At 47.5% G+C, this 12,653-nt stretch overlaps 2 protein-coding genes and 1 long non-coding RNA gene across 6 annotated transcripts in view; 2 read left to right on the top strand and 1 right to left on the bottom strand.

Annotated features, from left to right (window-relative positions):
• The window catches only part of B3gnt2 (UDP-GlcNAc:betaGal beta-1,3-N-acetylglucosaminyltransferase 2), a 24,766-nt gene extending 17,621 nt beyond the window's left edge, over positions 1-7,145 (bottom strand). Inside the window, exons 1-2 of one of the 3 annotated variants that reach the window (XM_076938031.1) lie at positions 6,279-6,664; positions 5,061-5,215 (exon numbers count right to left, since the gene is read on the bottom strand). The gene's annotated coding sequence lies outside the window, so the exon portion shown is untranslated. Of the gene's footprint in view, positions 1-5,060; positions 5,216-6,278; positions 6,665-7,003 lie in introns of those variants that run through there. The other 2 variants (XM_034509245.2, XM_034509243.2) reach the window with 2 other exon arrangements.
• LOC143443034 (uncharacterized) overlaps positions 5,635-12,653 on the top strand; it is a 25,715-nt gene continuing 18,696 nt past the window's right edge. Inside the window, exons 1-2 of one of the 2 annotated variants that reach the window (XR_013111721.1) lie at positions 5,635-5,952; positions 11,915-12,002. This is a non-coding gene — a long non-coding RNA (uncharacterized LOC143443034). The remainder of the gene's footprint in view (positions 5,953-11,914; positions 12,003-12,653) is intronic. The other variant, XR_013111720.1, reaches the window with a different exon arrangement.
• Positions 7,111-10,521, top strand: LOC143443033 (uncharacterized). The gene is made up of 2 exons (XM_076938033.1): positions 7,111-7,355; positions 7,598-10,521. The coding sequence occupies exons 1-2, from the start codon at positions 7,111-7,113 to the stop codon at positions 7,707-7,709; spliced, it is 357 nt and encodes a 118-aa protein (XP_076794148.1). The 3' UTR covers positions 7,710-10,521.

Genomic DNA, 12,653 nt, shown 5'->3' with positions numbered 1-12,653 from the left:
GTTTTGTTTTGTTTTTTTCCCCACCACTACACTCTGTCAAATGAAATGTATACTTTAACCCTGGACCACTCCTGGGGCCCTCAATTTTTCCCTTCTAAAATCAATGAGGTAATCAGACAAATACCAACAGACCTAAAACAGAGGCTGGTGAGGAAGCTAATGCTGATGGCCAGGGAGAGCAAGGCAGGACCAGCAAGCACTCCTAAGGGGAGTGGTAGGCACAAGAGCCAAAGAACAGGATGGTAATGGGAGGCAGAGAGGAACAAAGGTAGGTATTCTAGGAGACCCCAAAACTGCCAATATATTTCAACAGAAACAGGAGGAGTCAGCACAGAAGTAACCTCCAGGTATTTCAATTTTTAAAGGACCCCTCCAGCTTGTGAGACCACATATACAGAATAACAGGAAGCAGGCAGTCTGCAGATCACAAACTGTACCAGTCTCCGAGAGCCCCTCTTCTCTGCCTCAAGCTAATTTTCTTCAACAACTGCACAATCATTCAGTGGCCCACCACTACCTCCAGACCATCTCCATGGTCACTAAAGTCGTTCACCTCCCCTGTTCTCCAAAGCTGAGGTTGGTGCTTGCCTGCTTCAGCCTCTTGTTGTATCCTCAACCCTCCAGCTGCTTTCTTGGCTCTTAAAGTGTTTTTCATTCATCATTGTGAGGTGAAGTTTCAATGCCACTTCCTCAGGAAGCCTTTCTTGTCTGCTCCCAACATATGTTGTAACACTGTGTGAAAACACTCCAGATCCAACGGCACAAAGGGGACCCAGACCATAGCAATCTACCTGCAAACACAACTGCCACAGGCAGCCATCACCTCTCAAACAATGTGCCAGCTTCTGTGTGGACAGAGTCTCAAGCCTAGGCTTTCAAAGACTTGCTCTTATCTGCCAGGCACCCTCTAAAGCAGATCTACAAGTGTCAATGGCACCTAATTCAGCAACAACATGCTTTTCCTGGTCATTCCAGAAGTGCTGAAAAATGCAGAGGTGAACCCCTAGAAGGATACAAATGAAGTTGGTGACAGAAGGTTATCCTTAATTTGCCATGCAACCAAAGGCAATTTCCTTTAACATTATCTTGAATATTGTTTCTAAGTAAATGTAGGTCAAAAGATCCTTTTAGAAGAAAAGCAAAAACAAAGAAAGCAAAAGAGGGAAGTATCAATCATCCAAGTTGCACTTAAAGAATGAAACGTGTCCATTAACACCCGAGGATGGTTTAACCGGCCAGAGTGAAGCATGCAATTAAAGCAACTGCAAAGTGCTCTCACTTTTGGAATAATTCACTCACAAAACATGAAGTGGTAAAGGCTGTCTGAGTGCTTGAGTGCTTAGTCAGGACTCTGTCACTTCACCCTTTACAAGCTAGCTCATACCAGCCAGGTGCCCAGACAGCTCTGGGTGAGACATCCAGATGTGGATCCACAGAGATAAATCAAGGAAAAATAAGAGGTCATCAACTTTAAGGACATGTCTTATTTCAACTAAATGCCACAGAGCGAGACCTATATTAGGTAGGCATGGAGGGGCATGCACTTTAGTACCAGGACTTGGGAGGCAGAGGCAGGTGGGTCTGAGTTTGAGGATCCGCCTTATTCACATACTGAGTTCCAGGACAGCCAGGGTGGAGAGGGTGTTTGAAACTGTCTCAAAACAAGACTTATTAGCTTTTATAATGACGTAGTTTATTTAAACTGAAAATACAATTCCTTTAGCTATCACCATCTCAGGTACTGGTGTTTTATTAAATTTGCATGTATGAGTACATGCATGTGAGCATAAGCCATGGGACAAAAGCAAAGGTCAAAAGACAACTTGTGGGAGTTGCTTCTCTCCTTCCACCACTCTCATGAGGTCCATATCAGGCTTGATGACAGGCACCCCCAAACTCACTGAGGATCTCAGAAGCCAGGTACCTTAGCTGTATCATTCACTTTAATTTTCATTGCGTCTCACCTTGAGAAAACTGAGGTTTAGGGAGGCCAAGCAACTTACCCACCGTCACACAGCTAGGGGCAAAACCAGTTTTCAAATATCACAGGTTATAAACACTACATATGCTATGGCTGATTCAGATTAACTGGAGGATAGGTAAAACCAATCTATGGTGCTGCAAGTAAGGTCTCCTGTTGGGAGCCGACTTTAGTAGAAAGCGGCTAGATCAACTTTGCAGCCATCTGGAACCATATACCCTGATGAAAGACTTGGTTGTCAAAAGCCTATAACAGCTGAAGCACACTCTGATAAGTATATTGTTTATCCCACATAGCTTGTTTTGCTGTTTAGTGACCTCAGCTGTATGGTGCACGTGGTAAAGTGTTTTCACCTGTGTTCTCCTGCTTGTGTATATAAATACCTCAGAATTCCCTTCAATAGGAGAGACATGAGAAAATAGAAGAGACTGAATCACACCCGGTCTTGTCTCCATTCTTTGCGTCTCTTGCCCCAAGAGCCACACTCTCTCTTGACCAGAGCACTTAGCCCCAAAAGTGTTGAGGAAAAGTGTTGAGGCAGAGTGTGGGCCTCAACAGTCTCCAGTGACATCGCCCTTCAGGGTGGGCACAGAAGCCTAGCGAAGCAGCTCAGGTCTCTATGCTTAACACAAACATAAAACTTCACACTATGCCTCATTAACTGAAAGGAAAACCTCAGCTAACAGACTCCAAGTGTATGCTCCTAACTACCTTACCTTAACACAGCTCAGGGGCCTTGCTATATAGTCTTAGAACTGATTACTATGATTAATAAGTTTGTTTCTTAAGGGGAAAGAAAAGAATGTCTAGTAAGCAATATACATTGTAATCACACCAGAGTGAAGGCAAACCTAGTTTAAAATGTAACAATGAAAAGTGGCAAGTATCAATTTCTTGACTACTGGGAATTTCCCTACCCAATAGGGGGAAAAAAAAGATTAAATCCTGCTGGAGAGAATGTCTAGCCAGGCGGTGGTGGCGCACGCCTTTAATCCCAGCACTTGGGAGGCAGAGGCAGGCGGATTTCTGAGTTCGAGGCCAGCCTGTTCTACCGAGTGGAGTTCCAGGACAGCCAAAGACTATACAGAGAAACCCTGTCTTGAAAAACAAACAAACAAAAAAAGAGAATGTCTAGAGAGAAACAGAAAATAATTTAAGATAACTTTTTCTTACATTTACATAAGGAAATGTGGACACCTAACAGTGCATAAATGTTGAAATGTGCATTATACTTTAATCAGATACAACACTGGCTCTCAAAGAGTTTGGATTTTGTTACAGTAATTAATCCATGCCAAGCAAACAAAGCAGGCAGCAAAAGTGAAAAAAAAAAAAAAAAGTAAAAACAACAACAACAAAACCCTCACAGAAGGGGGGGGGGGGGGCGCAGCATACAGGGAAAGGAATAGAAAACTTAGTAGGAATAACGTTTCCCAGTAGTAGCTGCACCAGGAACAAATCCTCTGCAAACATTAAGTGCCTCATGCTTCCCACTCAGGCGCTGTTCAGACTGGCAGACTTCTCCAGCAGTGGGTAATGATGAAATCATTACATCAATTCTCAAAAAGCCTCACCTCACACATGCACACACCTCTTATCCAAACAGTAATTGCCTCTCCAGAGAGGAATACATTCATCCTACCATTTGAATATATTCATCAAGTGCTCACTCTTGTCCAGAAAGGTAAAAAAGACAGCCAGAGCTACATCTAGGGAAGGCAAGGTGGGGGTGGGCTGGGGCTATGTGCGTATCTCCTTTACAGATGACTTCAGTCGTTAGGAAATATCTATTGCTTTCAAAAGAAATGACCCTCATTCAGATCACACTTTAATCAGTAATCACTAGAAAATGTCAGACAACTGATCACAATGAATTTTGACCCCAAAGCAATTACAGAAGACCAAAAGAGCTCTATGATAATTTTAGTGTTGGTAATTGACGTGCCACTATTTACATGTTATAATAGGTTGTATTGCCAAATATTAGCTTTTAGACCAACCAACATCATTTTAAGGTTGGGCAATAATGTTTGGATCTTGTGTCCTAATATAACCCTTCAAAAACATGTGCATACATTTGAACAAACAGTATAGGACAAAGTCAACAGTAAATTATCGGTTTCCCCTTTTCCTTTTTAGCATAACCGTACTACTTTAGAACAAGGGAAATCTAAATATTTTTCAAATTATTTTTTGGTTTTTCGAAACAAGGTTTCTCTTTGTAGCCCAGGCTGGCCTTTTGAACTCAGCGATCCATCAGCCTCTGCCTCTGAGTACTGCGATTAAAGCAAGGTGTGTGAACCGTGTCCGGCTTTGAATGATTTTTTTTTTTTTAAACAAGTATATCTTCAAAACCATTAACCGTCTCTATGCTCAGGCCTTCGAAAGCAATGGGTTTGGGGGAAAGCAATTCATAAGCAAATTATGTTTTTCTCAAAGACTATCTCTCCCTTAGGTCTTAAAAATCTGCTATCTCCATCTGTCAAGCTTGGGTAATTTCAGGCTGGACAAATCTGACAAATCTGAACGGTTCTGCCAGACCACTGGTTCTTGGCAAGGGTAAGCTGAGGCCAGCAGGAACTTCATTTTGATGTCTATAAGCGCTTAAGCATCTTATTTGTTCTTAAAAAGAATTTTACTGTTCAAGTATCCCATTCCCGAAACTAAATAGGGGAACAAGCCCGAAAAACCAACTTGTCATTTAACAGCATGTGGCAGAATCAAGACTAGTGAATTCCCTCTTAAGTTTAGCAGAGAATCAGGCATTTCTTTATATTTGCCATCTACACAAAAACACTAAATTAAGAATGGCAGGCTGAGTCCTGGGAGGGAAAGCAATATTCCACGCTGAGAAAGGAGTTCCAGGCAGATCTGCTGATAAACACATACGTATGCACTGCAAAGGGCTGAATTACTCGGGCCAGTTCTACAGGGCTCCCGCACACTTCTTTGGTCTTAAAACCTAACCAAGTATAAAGAGTTCTAGGACCGGCATAAAAACTCCCCGGTTCCATCGGCTTTCATAGTCTCTATTCAAAAGAAAGAGAAGTTAAACGAGAACATGTGGAAAGTGACCGACCTGCCCCTGAGCGGGTCCCCTGTCAGGGTGCGCGGTCTGAACCCCACCGAAGTGCGCTTGGGCTGGGCCCCGGGCCCGCCCTCCTAGTTCCACCGTGGCCTTCTCATTAATCATCCCATCACTTTCCGAGGCACAAATAAATACCATGGAAGAATCTGTAATAACATGAAGCCCATTTTCACCCACTGGTTTCGAAACCTGGAAAAGCTACGGCTTGCAAAGGGGTGGGGGTGGGGCAGAAGAACAGGTTTAATCATTGGAAGCAGTCAAGTTGGGAGTGCTGGGACGACCACTGCAGGCAGGGGAGCAAATGCCAGCCACCCTGTATTTGGGGCAGGAGCGAGTCTGGGACCAACCCAGGTTATAAAATGTGTGCATTACTTTCCGAGATGACCTCGCACGCACGATGTCACTAGAGAAGAGTCTCCACTGAGCTTCCCTTCCACCTAAGACCCAGGAGCTCAGAGGACCCTAGGCGAGTGCATTTAAACAGGTGCTAGGTGTTACGTCCCTAGAAGGGTCCCCGCCCCGCAGGTGCGCCCACCTGCCAGTAGCAGGGCGAGCTCCCCAGGCTGTCCTGAGTCTGGTTAATCATTCAACGCAGGCGGCGTGGAATATTTTTTTTTAGAGGTCAACGCAAAAGGTTCTCCCGAAGTTTCATAAAAACCAGTCTTTGGGAACCCGAGAGAACAGCGTCAGCGGATGGGGGTGCAAAACGGCAGCCAGCGGCTCACAAACACCTGATCTGCCCCTGCGGCACCCGAGACCGGCGCAGTGCGCGGGCGGGGCGCTCCCCCGCCGCCCAGGCCCGCACTTCATGCGCGGGGTGCAGCGCTGCTCAGGGTGTCGCTGCCCTCTCCCTGTGGGTGCAGGAAGAGCGGAGGCCGATCAGGTGAGAAGGTGGGGAGGAAGGTGGAGGCCCGGAGACCGGGGAGAAGGTGAGGAGGCTGTGAAGGAGGGGAGAAAGACCGGGAGGTGAGCAAGCCGAGCAGGAGGAACGGAGACTGGTGAGGGGATCCGGGAGGTGAGAAGGCCAGGGAAATGATGTGCGGAGGCCAGGGAAGTGAGACTGAGGGCGGTGAAGGGAACCCGATGGAACGGATGCGCAGACACCGCAGGAGCCACAGAGGAGCGGCGGGAGCGCGGGGCGCCCACACCGGCCGGAACTGGCGCGGCGGGGCGGGGACGCAGGGCCGGTGCCCACCCACCCGGCCGTACCTTGTCTAGGGACACCTCCAGCTCGGCGGGGCGGGGCGGGAGACCACGGCCTCATCCACGTCCCAGCCGCGGTTGCGGCTCAGCCCCGCGACCGCCGCCGCTCTCGCTCCATGCGCAGTGCGCGGACGGGCGGCCCGGCGGGGTCTGGGCGGCTCAGGCTCGCCTCGGCTCCAGCACTTGTTGCCGCGGCGGCAGCTGCGCCTCACTCCCGGCCCCGGCTCCCGGCACCGCCGCCGCCTGCCGCGTCCCTTCGGTCCCGCCCCCGTCCGACTCTCCAATCACACGCCGCGCCACCGCGCGCGTCACCGCCGGGACGGCCGCGCTCCCGCCCCGTGGCCCAAGTTTGGGAAAGGCCGAACTCGAACCCTCCCGCCAGTTGGCGCCCAGGTCCCGCTGGGATTGCGCCCCGGGCCCTTCCCTAGCTTTCCGCCCCTCGTTGCACCGAGAAAACCCAAGGCTACCCTGGAGCGCGCGGTCTCCAAAGACTACAGCCCCCCCCCACACACCCCAGGAAGTAGCCTCCCCCAGAAAAACAGCAGACACTTGAGTCCCAAATCCTGCTGACATCCAGGGTCTAGTCTAAACTCTTCAGCTACCAGGGCGTGGCGCTTGGTGAGAATTTTCCAGCCAGCGCTGCCGTGTGGCTAAGCCTAGATGGCTCCCTGTGGCTGGTGAGAGAGATCCACCAGGGGAGGTGACAAGAGGGAAACCCAAGTGCACCTGACCTTTACTCTCCGCGTACATAGTACCAGCAGCCACCTAGATGCTCAAGGCCTGAGGGTGGTGCCTGTTTGGCTTCTTCAGACCTTCAGGTTGTGAAGCCATCAAAGACATGATGAGGTTTCCACGTGGTTCCACTCGCGTCTCAGGAAGCCAAGAATGCAAGATGCGGGCGGCGCTGGGTGCGGAGTCTGCACCGCGACTTCAGGAGTTGGGCTTAGCAAGACATCTGAATCCCGGTGAAGCCGCTGGAATGGGCACCAACCACACCCAAGCGCGGATCACGCGGGACCCGGGACGCTCCCCCCTCACCCAACCCAGCGCCTCTGCAGGCTCCCCAGAGCGCTACATGCCAAGGTGAGGCCCTGGGAAAAGCCGGCGAGACCGGATGGAGAAGTTGCTCTAGTTAGTAGAGCTGGGTGGGCCGGCCTAGTCGGCACGCCCTCAACACCGAACCTAGAGCCGGGTCCCCATACCCCCGGGCGCGCTTAGAAGCTCCCTTTCCCATCCATCTTTATCGCTGAGGCCTTCGATTGACCCTCTGGAGATAATCACACTGAGAAGTTAACACTCCACACCTGTTTGCCTTTTTGCAAAAGGCTGTCAGATGAAGTTAGCCAAAGGAATGCCATTGACTTTCGAGCGCTACGGATTGAATTTCAGCCAGCTCGACCACGATTACGAAGTGCTTACTCGCAGCCGCAGAAGTAAGTGCGAGTTGTTTTGGATGCGCAGAGCCACGCGTGTACGGTCATCCAGAAGAAGGAATTCTGAGTCTGTGGCTCTGGAAATGTTTAGATTTATGTTTGTCACAACGTTCTCAAAACAAAAAAAAAACAATAGATTTTTATCTATTCATATAAACTGTTAACCACTGTCACTCTGGGCAAGAAAGGAAGAGACATTGTATACTTTTCTTGACTCTGAGGGATTTCCCCCCCACGATTATATTTATAATTTGGAAAGCCAATAAAAGAAGCAAATGAAAAGTTAGGTCTGTGTATTTGATTAACTGCAGACTGCCGAATTGATATTTAAATGTTGTGAGGAGACAAAGTTGGATTCTTGACCGGCAGTTTGTTACTGTATTTCCTCTTAAATGGCTCTCCGTAGCCACAGACATGCTTTCAAGGATTGCTGGGCAAGAAGTTTTGAGTAAAGTCAGCTGGCAAGCAACAAGGAAACAAAGCTTGAGTCTTCTCAGCTGCCAAAAGCTGAGGCCCTGTAGTTAAAAAAAAAGAAAAAAGAAAAAAGAGGAAAAAAAGCATTTTCTCCATGGTGCCGTTGAGTGCAACCTGAACTGTGCCATCCAGCTTCCACTGTGACTTTGGGAAAATAACTCAAATGTTGGATTCCACACCCACTTAGCTGTCGGGCTTACTCTTTCTTTATGAGGGAGGGGTTCATCATCAATAGGCAGAGATAATACATTCAACAAATGTGCTGTCCAACCTAGGAGCAGAGGACCAAAGAAGTGCTTAATAATTAAAACTATTTCACTACAATTATGATATAGACCAAAAGAACTGTAAGAAGGAAGGACCATTTTGAGGGAGACCAAGAAAAGTGCTTAGTGTTTCTATTGCTATGGTAAAACACCATGACCAAAAGCAGCTGAAGAAGAGAGGGTTGATTTGGCTTACAGTTTATCAAGGGAAACTGAGGCAGGAGCTGACACAGAGACAATGGAGGAACCCTGTTTACAGGCTTAGCCTGCTTTCTTATGCCACTTGGGGTATGCTGGGCCCTCTCACATCAGATGTAAAAGACAAACCTACAGACCTGTGTACAATCTGATGAAGGCATTTCTCAGTTGAGTTTCCTCCTCCCAAATAAGTCTAGTTTGTGTCAGGTTGACCAAAACAAAACAAACAGGACATGAAGTTTCTAGCTGCTTCAGGCTATAAGGGGGAAGTTATAGAAATAAGCAGAGTTTGGATTTTATTCAATAAGACATTTGAAGTAAAAATTATATTCTAAAATTTGCATTGTCATTCTCTGCCATATGAAGGGGGGCAGCCTGGAGGGTGTTGGTCTAGTCAGCATTAGAGAATGAACACCAACCACAAAGACTTAGGCAATTGCTCAGATGGTGAGGAATTCTGGAAAACTCCTAAGTGGTGCAGCCTCAACCAGGTAGATGGCCATTTCTGCACTGGGAACCCTGCTGAGATTCCAGCTTGGCCAGGACAGTGTGAGGTTCCTGTGAGATATCCTGTTGAGCACTTGTGTGCTAGAGTAGCGGGTGTCCCTGTGGCAATGAAATCCATAAGATAATCGAAGGGAACTTAGGGGTAGATAAATCAAGAGGGGCATGGGCAGGGTGAGCTATCTCACTGAGGGACAGGAAGACCAGGCAGGGAGAAAAGTCAGTCAGCAAATCCAGCAGACACAGTGGGGAAGCAGGAGGCAACAGCTCTTAAAATGGCAGAGACCCATGTGTGATGTGCTTGCTTTAGTGGCTTTGATGATGTTGGGACTTTTGTAGGTCATGACTGGAAGAACAAAAAAAAAAAAAGCCTAAGGAGTAAATGAGAGATGGAAAAAGTATGAATGAGAAGGAGAGAAATGATATAAATTGAAGAAAAATTGATTAAAAATTGAAGAAAAATCCCACACAAATAAGAGTAAGAGCTATCATATATATATATATATATATATATATATATATATATATATATCATATACACATATATTGTGTATATATATATCATATATATCATATATATATGAATGATAGAAATGTGATAGGTAACATATATATGATAGAAATATATATAATAGAAAGTCACTAAGTCTAGGCAACTCATTTTAACTGTGAAAAGTAAAAAGAAATAGCCAGAGGCCTGGAGAGATGGCTCAACTGTTAAGAGCACTTGTTGCTCTTGTAGAGGACCCAGGGTCAATTCCCAGCAATCACATGGTAGTTCAGTTATCCCTAACTCCAGTTCCAAGGCATCCAACACCCTCTTCTGACCTCCACGATACCAGGCACACATGTGGTACACAGACATACATTCAAGCAAAAACACTGCTACATTAAATCTAAAAAAACAGTTGCCAGAGAAGAATGTTCTCTGAATCAGCCATGGGTTGTGAGCTATATGTTTGTCCTTATTTATTGGATAAAATAACTTGGCAGTTTGTAAATGCAGATGTTAAGGAGCCCATAGAGAAGAGGAAGGTACAGCAAGGCAAAGACAATGGATAGCAGAGGTCCTATACCCACGGTGGAGGAGTGTACCCTTCCCCCCACCATGAGCAAGCCTGAAGAGACCTTGTTTACCGCAACAAGGTCAAGTAACAGGATCTAGGTGGAGTTACCCACCTTGGCTGCCCCGAACACAGAAGCAGAACTGCCCCTGGGCTTGCCTTGAGACATCTCCAACGTGACCTGGAACGGACTATGGATTATCCCACCCATCTGAAAGCAGGAGGGGTTGTGGGTTGGGTCTTCCCCTTTAAATTGAGAGCTGAACATTAAAGCTTGGGGCCTTGATCAGAGAACTTTGTCTTGGCCTCATCTCTTCTCGCCCTCCTTCCCCCTTCAATTCCCAGCCCCCCTTTCAGGTGAACCCAGTTGACTTGTGGCCTCGGGCGGCTACAGAGGAGAGGCTGAGTTCACATGACAGAGCCTCCTTCGATTATAGCAAGAAGAGGCTTGGTGTAGAGCCTGCTGACACAGGAGGCTAGAGTTGAGGCCAGGACTGATGAAGATTTTTGAAGAGTGGGGAAAAGTTTCACTCAAGTTACCACAGAAGGTTTGAACAAATAACAAAGCAGGATAAGCAGGTCAGCTTGACATTCCATTTGAGGTTAGTGGCTGTGGTTCTCCAGCAGCTCAGCACCCACTCTCCTCATGCAGGCTCAACTGAGGCAATTGTTAGAGCAGAAGAGCAAAGAAGAACCTGCTCCACAGGGCCAGGTGATCAGAGAAAAAGGACAAGACATCAAGTCACTCAAGGAAAGAGGTCAGGTCTGAGATCTGGGTGTGCGAAGGTGAACTTTAGGGCCACAGTAAACCAGAAAGTGATGGAGTAGGGTAGAGGTGAATGCCTAGGAGTGAATGTTAACACCAAGGCTGAGCTACTAAGTGTGGAGGTTAATGGTTGGGCCACTGATGTGACTGAAGTAATCTAGGATGTGAGCCGGAATCAGGAACGCATTGTGAAGACACTGAGCCAGGAGCTAGATTTCTAAGAGTATATTGCCCTGGAGATCAGAAGATGGGTAGAGTCTGGAGGTGGTGGCGCACGCCTTTACATCCAGCACCTGGGAGGCAGAGGCAGGCGGATTTCTGAGTTTGAGGCCAGCCTGGTCTACAGAGTGAGTTCCAAGACAGCCTGGGCTATACAGAGGAACCTTGTCTCGGAAAACAAAAACCAAAAAAAAGAAAAAAGAAGATGGGTAGCACCAGAAAGGGAAGGGAATATGGCTGGGTGTCCATCTTCTCAAGGGAGTATGTATGTGCAGGAGGCAGAGGATAGTGATGAGATCAGGTAGAAGGTTCGTCCAGCCCTTGGAGAAAGTGGGTGAGAGCCGGCAGTGTCATCTCCCAGCTCTGTAGGGGGAAGCAAAATAGGTATTTGACTGTGAGTGGCAGCTGCTGTTGGGGATGGGTGCACAGTCTCAGGCACAGACTGGCACTTGGGTGAGACGGCCTTTCATTCACTTTGCTTGCCGAAGTCTGCAGTTTCCCAGGGCTGGTGTGGAAGGATGCGAGCTCTGCTACTTAGCCGTAAGTGGGGCACAGGGGGAGCAGAGCACTTCACGACTCAACGTGCTGGAGCCATAAACCATCTTTGGAGAAATGAAGGTGGAAAAAACAAGAGGCACAGTGGGTTCTGCCTCAGTTGTTTCTTTTTGAATCTCTGCAAACAGGACCATGTTGCCATTCACTTTCTTTTCCTTTCCAGGATTTCCATCAGGGCAAGACATCTGTGAGCCTCCTCCTCCAAATAAGCCTCTGTGGGCCCTGGATAGCACAGAACCTCAAATACTAAGGTTATCCTACAGCATCTGTCACCTTTCTTGGTCTTAGTTTCACTGTCTATGAAATGGGGCTGTTAAAATTCACCTGTCTCTGATTGCAAGGAATAGACAGCTTACAAGTAAGCACTTTCCAATTTTGAAACTTTGTATAAATGTGAGGAGTTTCCTTCTTCATAACCCCCAATGTGCCTCCACCCACAGCTCTCTCAGAGCCTTTAAAGGACTGAGTCTCTGCCCCAGAGGAGGTTATAATTTTGCTTCAGAGACAGACAAACACATCCAAAACAATTAGAGAGGAATGCGCAGCTGGGCTCGATTAAGTGCTAAATTGTTAGGTGCTTACAATAGGAGCTCTGCGAGCAGAAAAGGAGCAATTAGCCAGGGTTGGGGGAGCCTGGGAGGCTTCCTGGAGTGGATAGTGCAGAAGGCGCTCAGGTTGCTAAGGCCTAAAGAGAACGCTTCTAGATAGGCCTGTTCCATCTGTGTGACCACACTACATGGGTCTGGGAAAAGGCCTTAGGTCCTAAGTTTCATTCTTTAGTCCCTATTTCTTCAGCCTATTGCTACTTTGTAGATCCCTGGCCCCTCTGGGGACTTACAGCTTGGCCCACAGAGTAAATTGACACATTGTACACTGAGCCGCTCTTGCGTCACATTTTGGTG

Source organism: Arvicanthis niloticus, chromosome 7 (genome assembly GCF_011762505.2).
Source record: "Arvicanthis niloticus isolate mArvNil1 chromosome 7, mArvNil1.pat.X, whole genome shotgun sequence".
NCBI lineage: Eukaryota > Metazoa > Chordata > Mammalia > Rodentia > Muridae > Arvicanthis > Arvicanthis niloticus.
Note: the sequence above shows the minus strand (reverse complement) of the source record. Positions and strands in the feature narration are given on the sequence as shown.